Source organism: Rhinatrema bivittatum, chromosome 6, assembly GCF_901001135.1.
Source record: "Rhinatrema bivittatum chromosome 6, aRhiBiv1.1, whole genome shotgun sequence".
Classification (NCBI taxonomy): Eukaryota; Metazoa; Chordata; class Amphibia; order Gymnophiona; family Rhinatrematidae; genus Rhinatrema; species Rhinatrema bivittatum.
This window is the reverse complement of record NC_042620.1, coordinates 170,734,996-170,753,631: the sequence shown is the minus strand read 5'-3', so window position 1 is coordinate 170,753,631 and position 18,636 is coordinate 170,734,996. Positions and strand designations below refer to the sequence as shown.

General features: G+C 40.5%; 1 protein-coding gene across 1 annotated transcript in view; it reads left to right on the top strand.

Annotated features, from left to right (window-relative positions):
- Positions 1-18,636, top strand: part of CPS1 (carbamoyl-phosphate synthase 1) — a 163,590-nt gene that overhangs the window by 119,838 nt on the left and 25,116 nt on the right. Inside the window, exons 28-33 of the mRNA XM_029606134.1 lie at positions 2,234-2,309; positions 6,131-6,208; positions 9,091-9,198; positions 10,222-10,311; positions 12,623-12,793; positions 16,380-16,454. Coding sequence (XP_029461994.1) covers positions 2,234-2,309; positions 6,131-6,208; positions 9,091-9,198; positions 10,222-10,311; positions 12,623-12,793; positions 16,380-16,454 — 598 coding nt within the window. The remainder of the gene's footprint in view (positions 1-2,233; positions 2,310-6,130; positions 6,209-9,090; positions 9,199-10,221; positions 10,312-12,622; positions 12,794-16,379; positions 16,455-18,636) is intronic.

Sequence of the window (18,636 nt, the reverse complement as noted above, 5' to 3'; positions counted from 1 at the left end):
GACGCGCTAGTGTCCCTAGCGCCTCCTTTCCCTCGTTTGCACCGCGTCGCCTAATTTGCATACTGGATCGCTCGCACCGGCCAAGGGCTTCCTCGTTTGCACCGCGTCGCCTAATTTGCATACTGGATCGCTCGCACCGGCCAAGGGCTTCCTCAAAGATCGCTCGCACCGGCCAAGGGCCGGTGCGAGCGCCGGGAGAGCGGGCATTCGTCCGCTCTCCCGCGGTTTTACAGTATCGGGCTGTGTGTGAGTACATTTACCACCGATTCATCTAATGAGCCCTGCAAGGCCTTGTCTGTTGCCAGAGCCATCTTGAGATCATCAGGTTTTGATTTTTCTTTGTCCCGTTTGGCAGGTCATGCCGGCATACCCGACAGCGATTTGGATGTGTACGTGCCGATACTCATGTGCTCTAGAAATTGATGAAGTAGCCAAAGTTTAAGGAGTTAGTGATCGGCCAGGATGCCTTAGATTGGGGCAAGGACACCCGGAGCCTGCAAGGAGCATGCCCTCACATGATCATCACATCATGTGACTCAGCATTGTGATTTTTAAGAGAAAAAAGTTTTTGGACCTGCTAAACTTCATTGATGCCTTTGTAGAAGGCTACTGAGTAGTCATAGAGAAAAGATTTATGACCAGCAGATTCTAAAACTCTGTTGATATTACTGGCATTTCTCTGTTCTCAGTTGCGCTTTACGGGGTAGATTTTCAAACCGCGCGATTTGGCCTACTTTTGCTGGCGCATCAGGCGCAAGCAAAAGTACGCTGGGTTTTAGTAGATACGCGCGGAGCCACGCGTATCCGCTAAAATCCGGGATCGGCGCGCGCAAGGCTATGGATTCTGTATAGCCGGCGCGCGCCGAGCAGCCTACCTCCGTTCCCTCCGAGGCCGCTCCGAAATCGGAGCGGCCTCTGAGGGAACTTTCTTTTGCCCTCCCCTCACCTTCCCCTCCCTTCCCCTACCTAACCCATCCGCCCGGCCCTGTCTAAACCCCATCCTTACCTTTGTCGGGGGATTTACGCCTCCCGGAGTGAGGCGTAAATCCCCGCGCGCCAGCGGGCCGCTAGCGCGCCGGGACGCGACCTGGGGGCGGGTACGGAGGGCGCGGCCACGCCCCGGACCGCCCCGGGCTGTAACCACACCCCCGGACCCGCCCCAAAACGCTGCTGACACGCCCCCTAAACGCCGCGACGACCGGGCCCGCCCCCGACACGCCCCCGGCACGCCCCCTCGGAGAACCCTGGGACTTACGCGAGTCCCGGGGTCTGCGCGCACCGGTGAGCCTATGTAAAATAGGCTCACCGGCGCGCAGGGCCCTGCTCGCCTAAATCCGCCCGGATTTGGGCGGATTTAGGCGAGCAGGGCTCTTAAAATCCGCCCCTACATCTTTCTCAACACAGGATCAATTACAAACTGCACATAAAGTTCCAATTCTTTTTCAGTGGTTGATTCTGTGGGAGGGATGAACACAGAGGAAGAAGGGATCTGTGGATCTGCAACTAAATAGCAAATAATCAATGGAAATCATCATTAAGCAATTTAATACTGTTTGTGTCTATGGGAAAATGATTAATACATCTGGCCACATATATTTCCTGTACCCATCATGGAAATGTAACTGTTGTTGTAATTTTGCAGGTGATTGTGTGGCCTTTCTTCCCTCCCTCTGTCCTTCCTCGCTGTCACCAACTGGATATTAAGTCAAGCTACTGGCACTGGCCATCATGAATATTAATCTCCAAATCAGTGTCATATAAAATTAAAAGTAGAAGTATAGATGGGAGCCTTTGTTTTACAACAATAGACTTTAAAAATCAGAGAGATGTAAGAATCAGAGAGAGCAAGCTTTCAAAAGCAAGCATACATAGCAGAGTAAGGCTCGATTACCACAGATTTTGGGGTCAGGTTTTTCTGATATCCTAGATATGTAAATACAGTATGAGAGAGATCTTGAATGAGATTGAATTGTGATACATGCCTTGGTTAAACTAAATTCCTTACTAGTGCTCTGCTTCCCAGTGCTAGATCTGTGTACCTCATGTAAATATCAGCTCTAGCTAACTGAAAAGCATTGATTTTTTTTAAATACACTCTCCAGTCCCAGTTGGATCAGTTATATTGTTGTAAAAGATCAGCTAATTTGTCTCAGTTGGACTGAGATGTAATGCAGTCTTAACACTTTGTATCGTAAACTTTCAAATAAAATTGATTTGCTGTTCCTTCTTACAGTGGGTCTGCAATGAATGTGGTGTATGGTGAGGAAGAACTGAAAACTTTCCTGGAAGATGCTACCAGACTTTCTCCGGTACTCTATAGCATTTTCTCAGCATGTGTTTGAGCTTCCTTGTTGTTATTAATTTTACTTTAATTGTTATTATTATACCTTGTTTTTTAAACTGCTTTATTACTGTCCTCCACTCCTCTCTCTACCCTCACTAGAAAGGCAATAGTCATTCAGTTATATATACTCCTTTCAGGAAATAAAAACCACACTGTCACGTTTGTGGACAGTTTCTGCAGAGAAATTGACCATTAAATGCTATACTCTGAACATCCCAGGTAGTCCAAGTAATTCCTGCAGGATACTGGTGAGACTCAATGGCAGGACCATGGGAAGATGAGAGGGGGCATAAGGAAGGACTCTCTGCTCGTTTATATTTCTTTGTCTGTGCAAGACTTCACATGACAGAACTGATATTTTCACCTGCTTAAGTTCTGAGAATGATGCAAGATTCTAATGAATGCTTCGTGTACTCCAAGATGACAAATAGCTTAGAGGCCAATATGCTCATGGGAGAAAAATGGGTGTTAGCTAAAGTTTTTGAGAAATTGTGTTTGTGAAGATAATTTTCCTGTGTAGTTTTAATATGCGCTCATAGCTAATGAGTTGTTTTGCATAATTGTGCTTCATAGGCACTAAAGTAGAAATAAAAATATATTTTCGCATGTATAAAATTACATATGAAATTCAGCTATTTGTGAAGAAAATAGTTAAATTGTGTGCGCTAAAAGGGAAAATAGTATACATTATTACAAGAAATATGCACTATTAACCTTTGTTCATTTTTCTTTAATCCAAGGCTTTTTGTGTCTGAGCTCAAATAAAATTTTAACCCCCATAGACTTTTATAAATTAGGGAGTAGTGTTGTAACCCCATCAGCAGCCAGCCTCATGGAGGAATCAAGTCTGTGATAATTTCACATACCAGCATTTTATTCCATGGTGGCAGTGGGAGAAATACATAAGAAAAGCAAAGGGGGAGAGGTTATATGACTTAATTCAGAGGCACACAATGTATAAAATATAAATTAATTCAGGCTTAGTGTTCTAATTTTCATAGGGTAATTATGCGCCATACACTGAACTTTGGTGGCAGCCCAAGAAAGTACATTAGAATTACAGCAGGGACAGCAGATGGCCCTAGTAGTTATTGTAGTGGACTAATAAATCAATAACCAGGAGACTGGTTCAAATCCTGCTTTTTTCACAGATACTCATTGTGATCTTGTGCAAGTCACTTTTAGGGTGTGTGCAATTTTGAATAGTCCATATTCTTTTCAATGCACGTGGCACTTTTAGCCTATGTCCATTGCAGATAATTTTCAAAGAGAAACCATCCACATTGCAGATAATTTTCAAAGACAAACCATCCACATTATTTACCTTTGAATATTAGAAGTCACAAAGTATGCGTGGTAGGTAGGAGATAACTTTGCTAGTCTGTCCAAAGCTGGCTCCTATTGGTGCCAGCAGCCGATGGGGGCAAAACAGCATTTGTGCATTTGAAAATCAAATGTGCACACACTGTTTTCCTTGTCCAATCTAGAGATACCTACAGGAGCACCTCTTTTTACCTCCCAGCTAAAAGCATAGGCGCTATGGAAACCCGTGCTTAATTTTAGCCAAGAAGAGGAGTGCAATTATTAGACAAGCCCAGTTACCCAGGAAAATTACTATTACCTGAGTAAATTGCTTTGAAATGTTTTAATCTCCTATTATCTCAGGCGCTCACTTTGTTAAGCTCTCTGGGAATCATTGTGCCTGTGCACAATTTGTTGTAAAGCACCCTTGTTTAGGGTGTTATAGAAATGCTGTAATAACATTGTAGTATTTATCATGGATGCTAAATCTATGGTGAACTCTGCATTATTTATTTTGTGATCCCTGCTCCAAAGAAGGTAACGTTTATATTAGAACTGTCAACCAGTGGATAAAGTGGCTCTTAGAAGGCCAGTGGCTGTACTGGTATTCATGAGGATTCCCCCCGTCTCGCCTTTTAATCTGTAAACCATTCTTCTTCCACAATAGTAGGAAGCCTGATAAATCTGACATAGCACTCCTGTGTTGGACACTCCTAGAGTTATATTTATCACACTGGTGTACCATCTATCTGTGATGATCATTAACCCGCTCAGCCACCTTGATAGCCTTAACTTTTATTTCATCTTATTTTATTTCCTGATCATGTCACTTTGCCTTTGTCAGCAGCTCACATTTCACACTGAGATGCTGCTTCACTATTGATTTTTTTTCCTCCCCTCACTTCATTCTTAAATGAATACGATGGTAAAGTTTTTCAGTGACTCACTGATCTCCTCTCCCCTCTTATCTGTTTTCCTTCTGTTGGCACAAGCAGTGTTCTGTGCTTAATATTTACTCAGTGGGTACATCGATCTACTGAGCTTGAAATGCGGAAGATGAAAGTAGCTAATATATCCTTTTAAATGCTTTCCAAAGCCTATTTGGGGGGCCGGTCTTTTCACAGGGAAGAATCAGCTCGCGAGGAGAATGAAATCTGGAGAGACGTGAAGCTGTAAGAATTTCAAAGCAGATATACAGGATGCAGTGAAAGCATTTCAATAAATAAGACCAGTGCATGCCATTCAGTAGGGTCCCTTTTAGTTAGGGAATTCTTCAGTTTTCTGCCACAAAGCCCTTAATGAACAGGATCCTCTTATATCATTCTTTAAGGATATTTTGGTGGCCTGGGGAGTATTTATATGTGTGCAGAGGAGTGCGAGTGAAGACCTGAATGGAAGGTTATGATAGCCTTCTGACTGATTTTTTTTTCTTAACTATAAAAATCTATTTGGTGTTGGGTAGGCTGATCAGTTTGTCCCCAGTGCTGTGATTGACTGCCTGTATAATAGGTGCATGCTTTTAGAGGCAAGAAATCTATTAAAAATGTGTCATAGAATGAAAAATTAGGTGATGTGTCCTGGGACAAGAGACATTGAGCCCCTTTCTACATATGTATATATATTTTTTTAATTGAACTGAACAATAAGCAAGAGCTCATTTTCAGTAAGGGTGTATTCAGTATTACTCTATAGGAGATATTAGTTTCACTGAGGGTTAGTCTACTTTAGCACATGGTCCAATAGAAGTAACCCACAAAGAATGGCAGGGCAACCAGGGGGAACTTTCTGCCTTTTGCATCCTGTATATTTTCTTTAATATTCCTCATTTGGGGAATATCTCTGGGCAGTCCAGATTTTTTTTCAGAGAATCTGAGTGGGGTTTAATTTTGTAGCATGATACCAAAAACATGCCAGAAAGGCATAAACTGGAAGGGTCTGGTTTTTGTGGCGAGTCTTGTGAATTTGTTATTGCTTATGAGTGAGTCCCAATGATTAAAGCATTGGGTACTTATACATTAGAGCAGGCTCTGGAAAGCACAAGAAGAAACAGGTTAAGGAAAGGAACTGAGAGGGACAGAAAGCACTAGGAGAGTGGGATGTGCAAAGCAGTCTGAGTTGTACTTGAGTCAAGAAGACTTCAGCCTGGTTCAAACTGAGAAATCTGCAGGTCTTGGCAAAATCCAGTGAAAGCAGTCCAAAGCAGATTTGAAGAAATCAGCTGATCCAAGGAAATGGAAAGTAAATGTGTATGTGTATGTCTGTGGCAGATTTACACGGATCAGATGTAGATTTTTGCCAGCAGCAGGCCTATCTTTTTTAAAAAAAGTTTTGCAAACTAATTTGACAGATTTTGCATGGATTTATCATATTGGTGTACAAACCTATTATGTAGAATAACCCTAGTCACTGGTTGAGCCATTGGAAGATCTATATTATACATTGCTAAATTTATAGGATTCATGTTATGATCCATTGTTTTGACAGGAACATCCAGTGGTCATCACCAAATTCATTCAGGGTGCTCGGGAGGTTGAAATGGATGCTGTTGCAAAGGAAGGAAGAGTAAGGCAATCCTTAATTACTGTATATTTATAGTCTTCTTATAGATTTGTAAAGTATACTTAATTTATTTTGCACTCTTCAGAGGTCAATGTTCAAAGGCTTTGTCCAGGTAACTTTTCGGGTTACAAGGGGAAAACCTGAGATTTTAAAAAAAAGACATCCTCTTCCTGGCTAAATTTTGTCCATTTGCACAAAATGTAGCAGGATAAAAAAAAGAGGCAGTGGCGGAGGTACAGTGGACCCTTGACTTACGAACTCAATTAGTTCCAGAGGACTAGTTGTAACTCAAGTTGGTTGTAAGGCAAGACTATTTTTTCCATAAGAAATAATGGAAATACCCATAATGCATTCTGAACCACCCAAAGCACCCCATACCTAACATTTTCATAATAAAAAAGGGTTGTATAATGTGCATAGTTACCAGAAACACCTATAATTTTCCTAGTGTACTCACCAAAAAGTTATAAAATGTGCCTAGCCTACCAGAAACAACAATTTCATACTGTATTCACCATTCAAGTTGACATCTTTGGCTTGCAGGAAGGGAGGAGGGAGAGGATTCCCCCCTCCCCACCCCCTCAGAGCACATCTCTGGCCCCCAAACACTCATTTACCCCTCCCAGCATACTCATTCCTCTCCTCCTGATACATTGTTATAGCCAGCTGAGTGCTACACTCCTTTTCTGCTGCTGCACAGAAGCTTCCTTGGTCACCAGTGATGCTGTTGCTTGCTGCAATGCCGTGCTGGGTCTGCCTATGTGCTCCTGTGAACATTTGCAGCTCTGGGTGTCCATCTGAGATGGACAGGCCTCATCGGCAGCAGCCAATCACTGCAACTGCAGAGCAGAAGTCCCACCCACCAAGCCCAAAAAAACATGATTGACAGGAAAAAATTCCCAATTAGAAGCAACCACACAAACGAGCGGATACATATGGCCTTGGCCGGCATTCAGGTTGTAACTCAAAACTAAAATTTTGGTTGTAACCCAAGTTGTTTGTAAGTCAAGCCGGTTGTAACTCGAGGGTCCACTGTATTTCAGGGGCATGGTTACATTTTAGCTGCACCTGACTAAAGTAGCCAGGTAAGTCTGGTCAGAAAAATGTCTGCCCTAAAGTTACCCACCTAACTTTATCTGTGTAACTTTAAGTATGTATATTCAATGGGACACTATTCAGATATGTTCCACTTAATATCTGGGAAAAGTCATCAAAGTATCTTTCCTACTCACCAGCCCTCTGAATATTGACCTCTCAGCTTTTAGTTCCTGAATTACTTAGGAACACTTAAAACACTATTTTACTTGTGGAATTCTCTCTAAAAATTGCCTTCATAATGGTTAATTGCATAATTAAGCTCTGGAATTCATTGGTGGAAGATGTTGTGAAAACTGTTAGTGTAGCTGGGCTTAAAAAAGTTTGAACAAGTTCCTGGAGGAAAAATCCATAAACCATTATTTAGGTGGACTTGGGGAAATCCACTGCTTATTCCAGGTTTAAGCAGCATAGAATCTATTGACTTTTTGGGACCCTGCCAGGTTCTTGTGACCTGGGTTGGCACCTGTTAGAAACAGGATACTGGACATGATGGACCTTTAGTCTGATCCAGTATGGCAAATTTTTTGGTCTAATATTCTTATGTTCATTTCTATTGCCTTATTTAGGTGGACTTTTATAAATTACCCACTAAATGCATTCCTGACTGTTTAATACTCTTATAGATGCACTATAAGCTTCTACAAAATCCCTGATATATCCTGGCTGGAATATTACATTAGCAATTAATTATCTTCACAATCCCCTTTTCATTAAAAAAAATGTCTTCAGTTCCTTTGTTTTGCTGCAATAACGCTCAACCGTTTGTCAAAGTTTGTGTTCTTTCACACCAATTACTGTATATTACAAGAATTCGCAAGGCTTATTTCCTCAAATACAGTATTTAAATGTATTTGTGGAAAGGTTGCTTTGTTTCTTAAGATAGAGAGAGGATTTTCTGATGTTATAGAATATTTCTTTCTTGACATTGTGTATTACTTGCATTTAGCTCATGTAATAAAGCTCCAGAGATTTTCTACATTTATCAACATAACTCACCCCACCTCTGTGCCCTTTCTTAATATTTCTCAGATTGGTTAGCTCCCTCTTTACAGATTTATTTTTTGATCAGTAGTTTTCATCTACTTCTTTTGGGATTCCAGCTCAGTCAGAACTGGCATCTATCAGGTGATGGCACAAAGAGCCTTCAGTCACCTCTACATCAGTGGTTCCCCCCATCCCTCTGTTTTTATATTCCTCTCTCAGCTCAGCCCAGCTATTTCAGCAACAGATTTTGGCCAGGTGCTTACAAACCATAGTCCCTGGCTAATGTGTATCCTAAAGTTTCACCATTAATTGATGATGGGGATCCTCCCCTCACATCCCCCAGGAGCTGGGAATACTTCCTGTGCAGCATCCTCAGCCCTGGCCAGCATGTAAAGCAAACACAAGGCCCAGGACTTGAAACCATGTATTTAGCAGTGTAAAGCACTGGCCTTTGAGCCTCTGGGCTGGCCCTTGTGCACAGATTTTTTCAATTTCAATATTTATTTGGGTTTTTTTTTTCTTCTTTATGTCTCTATTTAATATTTCAAAAGTAATAAGTTTGGCCTTGAATAGTTCCTGTGCACTTTTTTTGGCCTTTTTACTTTATCACTCTTCATTTCCTCCATCCCACTGTGTCCATTAATTGCACAGCAACCTGTATACAGTTTATTTTCTTTGTCTCTGGTCTTTCTCCTGTGGACAGCATCTGTTATGCAGGTTTATCCTGTGCTTTCCTTCGGCACAGCTGTGCCGGGAGCAGCGTGTCATTCCGAGGGACTGATGAAGGATCTCTTTTTTCATAGGTCATTTGCCATGCAATCTCTGAACATGTAGAGGATGCAGGTGTTCACTCTGGCGATGCCACTCTGATGCTACCAACACAGACCATCAGCCAAGGAGCTCTGGAAAAGGTTGGAATTTGATGCTTGTGTTACACAAGATCAGGGGTGGGGATCTCCAGTCTTGAAGGCCCCTAACTGGTCGGGTTTTCAGGATAACTCTAATGTATATGCATAAAATAGATTTGCATACAATTGAGGCAATGTGCATGCAAATCTAACTCATGCATATTTATTAGGGATATATTGAAAAACTAACAAGTTAAGGACCCTCAAGAACTGGAATTGCCCAACCCTGCACAAGATAATACAGTTCAGCTTTCATTTAACATGGTTACCAAGTGAAATTAGAAAAAAAGTTTCAAACTGCTTGTAAGCTGCCTTCAACCATCATAAAATATATTTAAAACTGGTTTCAAAGACATTTCAAATTCATTGCAAAACAATTAAATCAGATTTGGAGGAGTAGTAATATGTTATAAAAAAGGACACAAAAATGCACCAAACCAATTAATGCAAAAAAAAAAAAAAAGTTCATTTTCAGCATCCAAACGATTTGTTTTTCATTTTATTTTTCTGGCCATATTTAATACTGAGCATCACCTGCCTTGTTTGCAGTAGGTTATTTATTTAGTTGGATTTAGCTCATGACTTATCATTGGTAGCTAAAGGAGAGTTACATTCAGGAACAGAGCTATTTCCCTGTCCCCAGAAGGCTTGCTATCTAAGTTCATATCTGAGGCAATGGATGTTAAAGTAATTTGGATTTGAGCCCTAGCTTCCCTGGTTCTCAGCTTGCTGCTCTAAGCACTAGGCTTCTCCTCTTATATTACATCATCATTCCCTGCCATTTATTTTTTGTTGTAGGTGGAACATTTTCAAATGTATTTGTTACAAATGGAAAGGTTTACTACAGACTACAGATACCCAAATGTTTTATTTTATTGTTTCGATTATATGTATTGTTATTATTGGTTTATATTCTATGTTATTTTTTGTACATTGCTTTCAGCGATTTTCTTTTTGGTAAATATGGAAAGTTATTCATAAATGTTATTAAATATATAAATTAATCTTTATTTTGCCTTACTGTAGGTGAAAATTGCTACTAAGAAGATTGCAAATGCCTTTGCTATCTCTGGGCCTTTTAATGTTCAGTTCCTGGTCAGAGGAAATGATGTCCTGGTAAGATTCCTGCATTCTGGGTTTCAGGAGACTCTTGGACTTGATGTGGTCTTTATAGCAGGTCATGCTGAGTTCAGTCCAGTCCCGCTGAAGCCAGTTAGTGATAGGAAGAAGGAAGTTTTAAGATTGTCCAGAATATTTCTTTTTCACAATGATGTTTACAATAAGCTTTTAAATTCATAATCCTGGAATAAATAGCAAGGTACTGTGCATAGTACTGTCTATTCCATTATAAGCCATTAAATAAAGAGAGGGTTGCCTCAAAAGAAGGGACCTATGTGATCTTGAAAAGCCAAATACTACAAGATCTTTGTCTCTAGTTTTCTCCAGAATCAAATAGGTCTACTAGAACTCTGCATTAGCGGAAGTTACAGTGAGAACATAGCTGCCAGATACCTACATACATTTCTTAGATTTGCACAGCTTTGGCATGAGTAATTTACCAATTCATTTTGGCATAATCAAGACATCATCATATGAGTTAAAAAACACACTGAACACAAGGAGAATTGCAGTAAGAGTTTGAGAGATGTCCTATTTTTAAAGGGCAAAATAATGGATGCCACATTGTTGCTTCCTGCTGTCCTACAATTGGTTTAATTATCTTGCATTATGGCTAAGAACCAACTGCTGTAGTGCTTCCTTATGAGAGGAATGTAAAAGGCTTTGTGCTTTCCCACTGCTATGGCATCTGTCTCTATGCATTAACAAAACCGGTGAGAGCATCTAACAGTCTGTTAGTTAATATTTGTATCCCAGTACATCTTAGGACTCCTTGAATTCCAAGAGAGCATGTATAATATTTTGAATCTAGTTGGAAACCCTCAGGATGCGGGAAAGGCAGAACATGCAAGAAAATCATCTTAGGAAGAACAAGTGTTTTACTGCACAACCAAAAGAGTACAAACAAAACCTGTGTAATACTTAATTACATAACTATCCAAACCTCTCTGCAGACTGTAGGTATTCAGTTCTGCTGCTAAATTCCACGACTTGATAAAAAGGAATGTGTGCCTTTTGCATGGGGAGCAAGTCAAGAGGTGGTGAACTTGAAAAGATACTGAACATATGTAGTACAAAGCACAGTTCCTTGTGTCAGCTATACAAAATATTCTTTACTTCTAAACCTGTCCATCACTTCCACCCAAAAATCATGATGTAAAATTACCTCTGTAGGCACTGAGAAGACAGAGCAATTCAGCAGCATCCAGTTCAGTTCACAGTCTACTTTCTGCACAATAGTCTATGCACTCATTTCAAACAGGGCTGGAAACAGGTTTCTGAATTAAGAGACACTCCGATATAGAGAATTAAACATAGCCTGTGGCATATCCAATGTATTCGATGATTGTTTTTCTTTTCAGGCAGGGGACAGTGTGAGCCTTCTGTTGCCCTACTGTGCTACAAAGTCCCCTCCTGCCGATATTCCCTTAATCCATACATACTATCTCAGAATAGTGGCATTATCGCAGTTGCATGTGGGCTGATGCTGAGCATATAATGCCTGCCTTGTGTGATTGTGTGCTGTCACACTGCCATTGATATGCCACTCACCTTTATGTGGCATTCTGTGATATGCTGATAGAAAAAGTGCTGAGCCTGCCCATATGATGCAGTAATACCAGGGTACACTGAATTTGTGAAACTGCTGCCTGGCTGTTGTTGCATTGGTGTGGGAGAGAGATCTTAGCAAAATGATCCCTTCTGTCTTGTTGAAGTACTCTGACAGTAATTCTTAGTTTATATCAGCATTGTTATGAGAGAAACAGCCACTCAGATGGCCTCCAGCATGTGCTGCCTCCTCCTTTTTGTAGGGGGGGGGGGGTGGGGGGAAGATGAGCATATTATAGATTTTAGCTATATATTTCAACCTGGTTTCTAACATGTACCAAACAGGGTAGTTATTTAGCTTTTAAGAGTTCTGTTATGGTTCCTTATTAAATGAATCAGCTACAATACCTCAGCAACTGTTGAAAATTGCTCTTAGGTAGGCAGTATATTTTGACTCTTGCTATCCCCCTTTTAATTTGATGTATTTATAAATGCTTGCATATCATCAATGAATTAAATTAATAAGGAAGTAGGTATGCCATTTGGAATGAAAACATTTCAAGTATAGATCTAAGCCTTTAATGTTGTGAAGCATTGCCATTGTTTTGAATAATGAGCTTCCATCAGTTTGTTAAATGTTGAAATTAGTATGCTCAATATTTGAATCCATTTTTGTTAGTCCTTTTGTGGAGACTTTTCTTATGATGGTGATGGTAATGTGATCACATATAACACAAGATGATTTATTGCAACTTATTAGGTGATTGAGTGTAACCTCCGAGCTTCACGGTCCTTCCCTTTTGCATCTAAAACCCTGGGAGTGGACTTCATTGATGTGGCCACCAAGGTGATGACTGGAGAGACAATAGATGAGACTCATCTCCCCACACTGGAAAGCCCCATCATTCCTGCAGACTATGTGGGCATTAAGGTATGGAAGGGCAATGTATGAAATTAATGCATAGGACAGGAAGCAAGAAAGAGTTTAGATGAGAAATTCAAGGAAGGGCAACATTCTGAGCTGTTAGATGACCTGCATGTTGCCAACAAGATGTAATATACGGGAAGAAGGCACTCAGTTTGACAGAGTCATGAATTTCTTTATTTGTCGTATTTATTATTTTATAATCCACCTTTCTCAAAGACCCAAGGTGGAATGCAGTGACGCTGTGGCAGCCTTAAACCAGAATGCATGTTACAGAGACATTAACATCTCTTGAATGCCACATTAGAAGATAAGGACTATATATCCCAAAATTGTGCTAGGTAGCTAAAAGAAGCAGAACTGACTGAGCTGTCTTGGATGATCCAGGACCCTTTAGCAATATTCTGTGTATTTATTTATACATATTTATGAATCACCATTCCCCAAAGCCCCTGGCAATGTACAAAAATTATAAAATGCCATTCTAACATTTAACACAACTAAAAAAATCCAAAGAAGACAAATATAAATTATACATGATTATATTTACTCAAAATGAGTATAAAATCACAGCTCAAAATGTATACAGCTGCTTAATCCTAATTTAAAGCAAACATAACGATCAGATTTGCCAGGAAAATAGGATTAGTGCATAAATTAACCAAATCTAAATATCTTAAAAAAAATGCACAAAATCATGACAGAATGAATCTAAATATATTTGTAATTTTTTGTATTTTAAATAAAATACTAACAAAAATGTTACTAAAAGCAAGGTTAAACAAGTTTTTCTTGGGAAAATGACTTTCAAACAACTGTGCTCGGCAGCATATACGCGCGTAGTTTTACCATAGTATTTTATAACCCACACATGTTATAAAATACACGTACTGTATCTTTACCCTGCAACATACGCATGTATGTATGCTTATGCATAAATACATGCAATGCATTGAAAGCAAATATGCATCGAACCCAAGTACTTTCCCTACCTATTTTTAAAATAGGTATTTTAAAATAGGCATGAAAGTATTGTAAGACTTAACTCACGTAAGTCAGCCAATTTTACACACTAAGGAAATGACCAGTTTTATCAATTAGTCCACCAGTTTGCCCAGTCCTTTCCCAAGTCATCAAGATCCTCCTGGTTCTTTAGCCTGAACTCCCTTCCATTCATCCAGACCTCCCTCGTTTAATATCACTTACACCAGATAATTAGCAGGTATAAAAATATGCAAGTAAGTTGGCAAATTTTTGTGCATGTCTTTCAAAATAGCAACTTACGTGCGTGTTGGCCCTGCCCCAGAATGCACCCAGATAGTCCCTTTTGTTAAGTGTTTATATGTGCACATGGAAGCGAATATATATGTGAGTTTTCTACTTTTATAAATTAGAAAATACATGAGAAGGGGCTACTTATGTAATTTTTAATTATGCAAATTTTTGAAAATTCACCTATAAGCATCTGAACTTGAGGTAGGCCGCCTCTAATTGTACTTACTTGGGAAGGGAATTCCAGAGTGAAGGTGCCTCAAATTAAGACACACATGATCTTCTTACTAATCTACACTTTTTTACAGAAGGACTTGAAAGAGGGAACTCATTGTTTGACCTCAACATTTGTAGAGGTGTATATTTCTGTAGTGTGTCTGTAAGATGATTGCGGCCAACAATTTAGGGCTTCGAAGATCAGGCAAAGTATTTTGAATTGGTTTTTAACTGATACAGGAAACCATAAAGTTGGCATAATACACTCCTGAAATTGACACCCAGTCACATGGTGAGCAACTACATTTTGTATCATTTGCGGTTTATGCAAACTCTTAACAGGGAGACCAATGAAGAGGAGACTGCAATAGTCTACATATGATAGCACCAAAGTGTAAAGAAGTGACTTAAACAGGTTAACAATTAAATAAGATTTCAATTGACTCTCCATTCTGTGTGACAGAAGAAATATCATCCATATCAAAAGAGGAATCTAATACTACTAGTCTACATTAGAAACACATCTTCTACATTTAGCATATGTATTTAGTCAGTACATTGATTTGTGAAAGAGATTTCTGTGATTATGTATAAAGCTATCAATTTTCAAGTGAATATTACAGGCTGATTAATCATGGCTCATTTCTAACTTTGTTTCATTGCAAAGGCAAATAAACATCAACTGGCCCACTCAATCTGCCCAGAATTAGACTCTTTCAGTCTCTTTTTCTACCACATGAGCACACAAATTCCCATTACCTAAACCAGGGGTCAGGAACCTATGGCTCGGGAGCCATATATGGCTCTTTTGATGGCTGCATCTGGCTCGCAGACAAATCTTTAATAAAAAAGTAAAAATCTAACAAAATCCCCCACCCTCCTGGCGCCCCCCAAGACCTCCAAAATTAATTTACTACAACCCCCACCCTCCTGACCCCCCCAAGACCTGCCAAAAGTCCCTGGTGGTCCAGCGGGGGTCCGGGAGTGGTCCGGGAGCGATCTCCTGGACTTGGGCTGTCGGCTGCCAGTAGTCAAAATGGCACCGAAGGCCCTTTGCCCTCATTATGTCACTGAGGTCGACCAATGTCGGCGGTAGCCCTTGTGACATTGTAAGGGCAAAGGGCCATCGGCTGCCAGTAATCAAAATGGCGTCGACGGCCCTTTGCTCTTACTATGTCACAGGGGCTACCGCCGCCATTGGTCGACCCCAGTGACATAGGGCAAAGGGCCGTCGGCGCCATTTTGACTACTGGCAGCCAACAGCCCAAGTCCAGGAGAGCACTCCCGGATCGCTCCTGGACCCCCGCTGGACCACCAGGGACTTTTGGCAGGTCTTGGGGGGCATCAGAAGGGTGGGGGTTATAGTAAATTAATTTTGGATATCTTAGGGGGTCGTCAGGAGGGTGGGGGTTGTAGTAAATTAATTTTGGAGGTCTTGGGGGGCGTCAGGAGGGTGGGGGGTTTTGTTAGATTTTTACTTTTTTATTAAAGATTTGTCAGCGAGCCCTGGACCCCCGCTGGATCACCAGGGACTTTTGGCAGATCTTGGGGGGGGGGGGGTTAGGAGGATGGGGGTTGTAGTAAATTAATTTGGCAGGTCTTGGGGGCGTCAGGAGAGTAGGGGGTTGTAGTAAATGAATTTGGTAGGTCTTGGAGTCATGAGGGTGGGGGGTTGTAGTTAGTATGGCTCTCACAGAATTACATTTTAAAATATGTGGCGTTCATGGCTCTCTCAGCCAAAAAGGTTCCTGACCCCTGACCTAAACTAACACCAGCACTTGGCTCCTTATCCTCCATCTGATCTCCGAAGACTGCTCTTGACTGCCTTCCAGAACTGTTCTCTCTTTCATGTCTTCTGTCTGTTACCTTTCCTCCAGCCCTTTACCACTGTGTTCTGTGCTTGTCTCAAGAATTTATTAATTCCATCATAGTTTTGGTTGTTACCTGGAACAGCCTACTGGAGGATTAAGTATCAACTTCCCTCTCAGTAAAAAAAAACATTTTTTCATATTTCTTCTCTGCAATGTCACATATGGACTCCTTGTCCTTGAATTTTTTCTGCTATGGAAGATTTCACCTTCCTTTATGTTTTTCTTTATGTCAGGCTCCAATGTTCTCCTGGCCGAGACTCAGAGGTGCAGATCCCATTCTACGGTGTGAAATGGCTTCTACTGGAGAGGTAACTCTTCCATAAGCTATATTTTACTAATCCTTCTTGAACAAGACATCATGTCTTCTTATACGCAAGTTGAGGATGGAGCATCCCAATTTCTTTGCATGCTTTTCAGAATAATGCTTGATTTTGCTATTAGTAAGGTTGGATGATTGTCTATCATTATGAGGTAGTAATATGATAGGGTTCCTACTTATTTATTTAACACATTTATATTCCGCCATATCCAAGGTTCTGTGTGGAGCACAAGAAGAAGATATAATATAAAAACGAACAAAGTTAAGCTGTCATTATATCTATTAATCTAAAGTATGAGAAATAGTAGAATAAATCCTCAACTATACTTGCAAGACAACGGCAGGAGAAATTTGTGACGAGGCATCACTTTTTAAAGAATGACATTATGCTATTCAGCACAGACTTCTGCAGTTTGTCATGGATAAACAGTCTATTTCCCATACAAAACCCGTTTGATTTACAAGGAGCTACCTGCAGAATGCATTCCTTGGTGGATATATGTAGTAAAGAGAAAACTCCCATTATGTGCAGGTTACTAAATTATAGGGGGAGGGCATCACATGACAAATGCTATTTCTTCTGATTGGTTGGTTATTTACTTAGCCATTCTTCTCTTTTGTGTTCGGATAGCAGGACATTTCTTACGAAGTATCCTGCTTCCTGATTGAGGGTTGCATTTGATCTATTTCAGGTTCTTGGGAATTACAGTGGGTATGACTATATCCAAGTGAACACATTTAACATCGCTATTATTTCTTTAATAGGGATAAACAATGCCCTCACAGTTCTGAATTTCTTTTTGAAAGCTTCTAAAGTTTTGTGCAACCTAAAATGTTCTCTTTTTCTCGCTTCTTAACTCAGTTCAACACAGTTTAGCTGCACTGTCATAACTAGAGAATTCAAATATTATTGCCATAACTAGGATACAAAAATGACAGCAATGCACATGTCATTATATAAAAGCTGTATATCACATCATTAAATGTCGTAAGTGTTGTTAGGTCCCACTTCAATAAAAACTTTCCCTCAGATTGGGGCCGATGTAATCAAACCCACCTCAAAATTGTAGTTAAATTTGAGGGCAGGCTTTGCTTATCCCTTTGGGATGCAGTAAGCTAATGGGATGCAAATCAAACAGGAGTGAAAAATGCATTCTATATGATAAATGTGCATTGAAACTGGACTTAAACTGAAAAATCTGCACCAAATGTAGAAAAACGCTTTAAAAAGTGCTTTAAAAACAGAAATAAGGAGGAAGTGCTTAAAGTTGGAAGGAATGTGACCAAAATCACCTAGCATTCAAGATTAGCACTGGGCATTCCAACTTGGGTACAATCTCACATGCAAGAACATTTGGGCAAGGGATGCCATGTGAAATCAAAGGGTAAGCTCTCTAGAGAAGGCACCTACAGCTAAACAGTAGGCATTTTTGGTGCTGTACATCTCAAATGGCTGTAATTGCCTGATCCAGAGAACTTACCTTTTGATTTCACTTGGTAAAATGGCCTTGCATGTGAGATTGGCACTGGGCCTCCCGATTTGGGCACAATCTTACATGCAAGGCCATTTTGGTCTTCAAGTTCTTACCTCTAATATGCTTAAGTGGATTAGTCTTGTTTTAACATGCATTTTTTAGGAGTTAAAATCTTGTTACATACCAGAGTTAGTTTACGCCAGAAAAAATGCACGCTAAAATAGGAATAAAAACCTGCGCTAACATTAGCGCTCCTTATTACATCGGTCCCATTGCATTTGTAGGTAATATCTCAAAGCTACTTCCTACTGCTCAAAGTCACTGTCCTATGAGAACCAACTGCACTTCAGCATTGCCGCCGTCCTTTCTGCTATGTTGATGGATGCATCTTCCCCAGCTGCAGTTTGTTGAGAAGCTACAGGGGAAGATGAAGAAAGGGGAGGGGAGGAGGGAATGATAGGAGACTGGATGGGGGAGAAGAGACTGAGAGAAACTGGGAGTAGGGGATTGCAGAGTCAAGAGAGATGGACGGGGATAGAGAGTGGATAATGAGGTAGAGTGGAATTCAAGAAAGTGAGGGGTAGTGAAGAGAGGGAAGAGAGGAGAGTGAGGGAGGAGAATGTAGGGGAGAAAGGAGTGTGAGGAGAGGGTAGGTGGGGGGAAACACACAAAGAAACAAACACACACACTCACTCT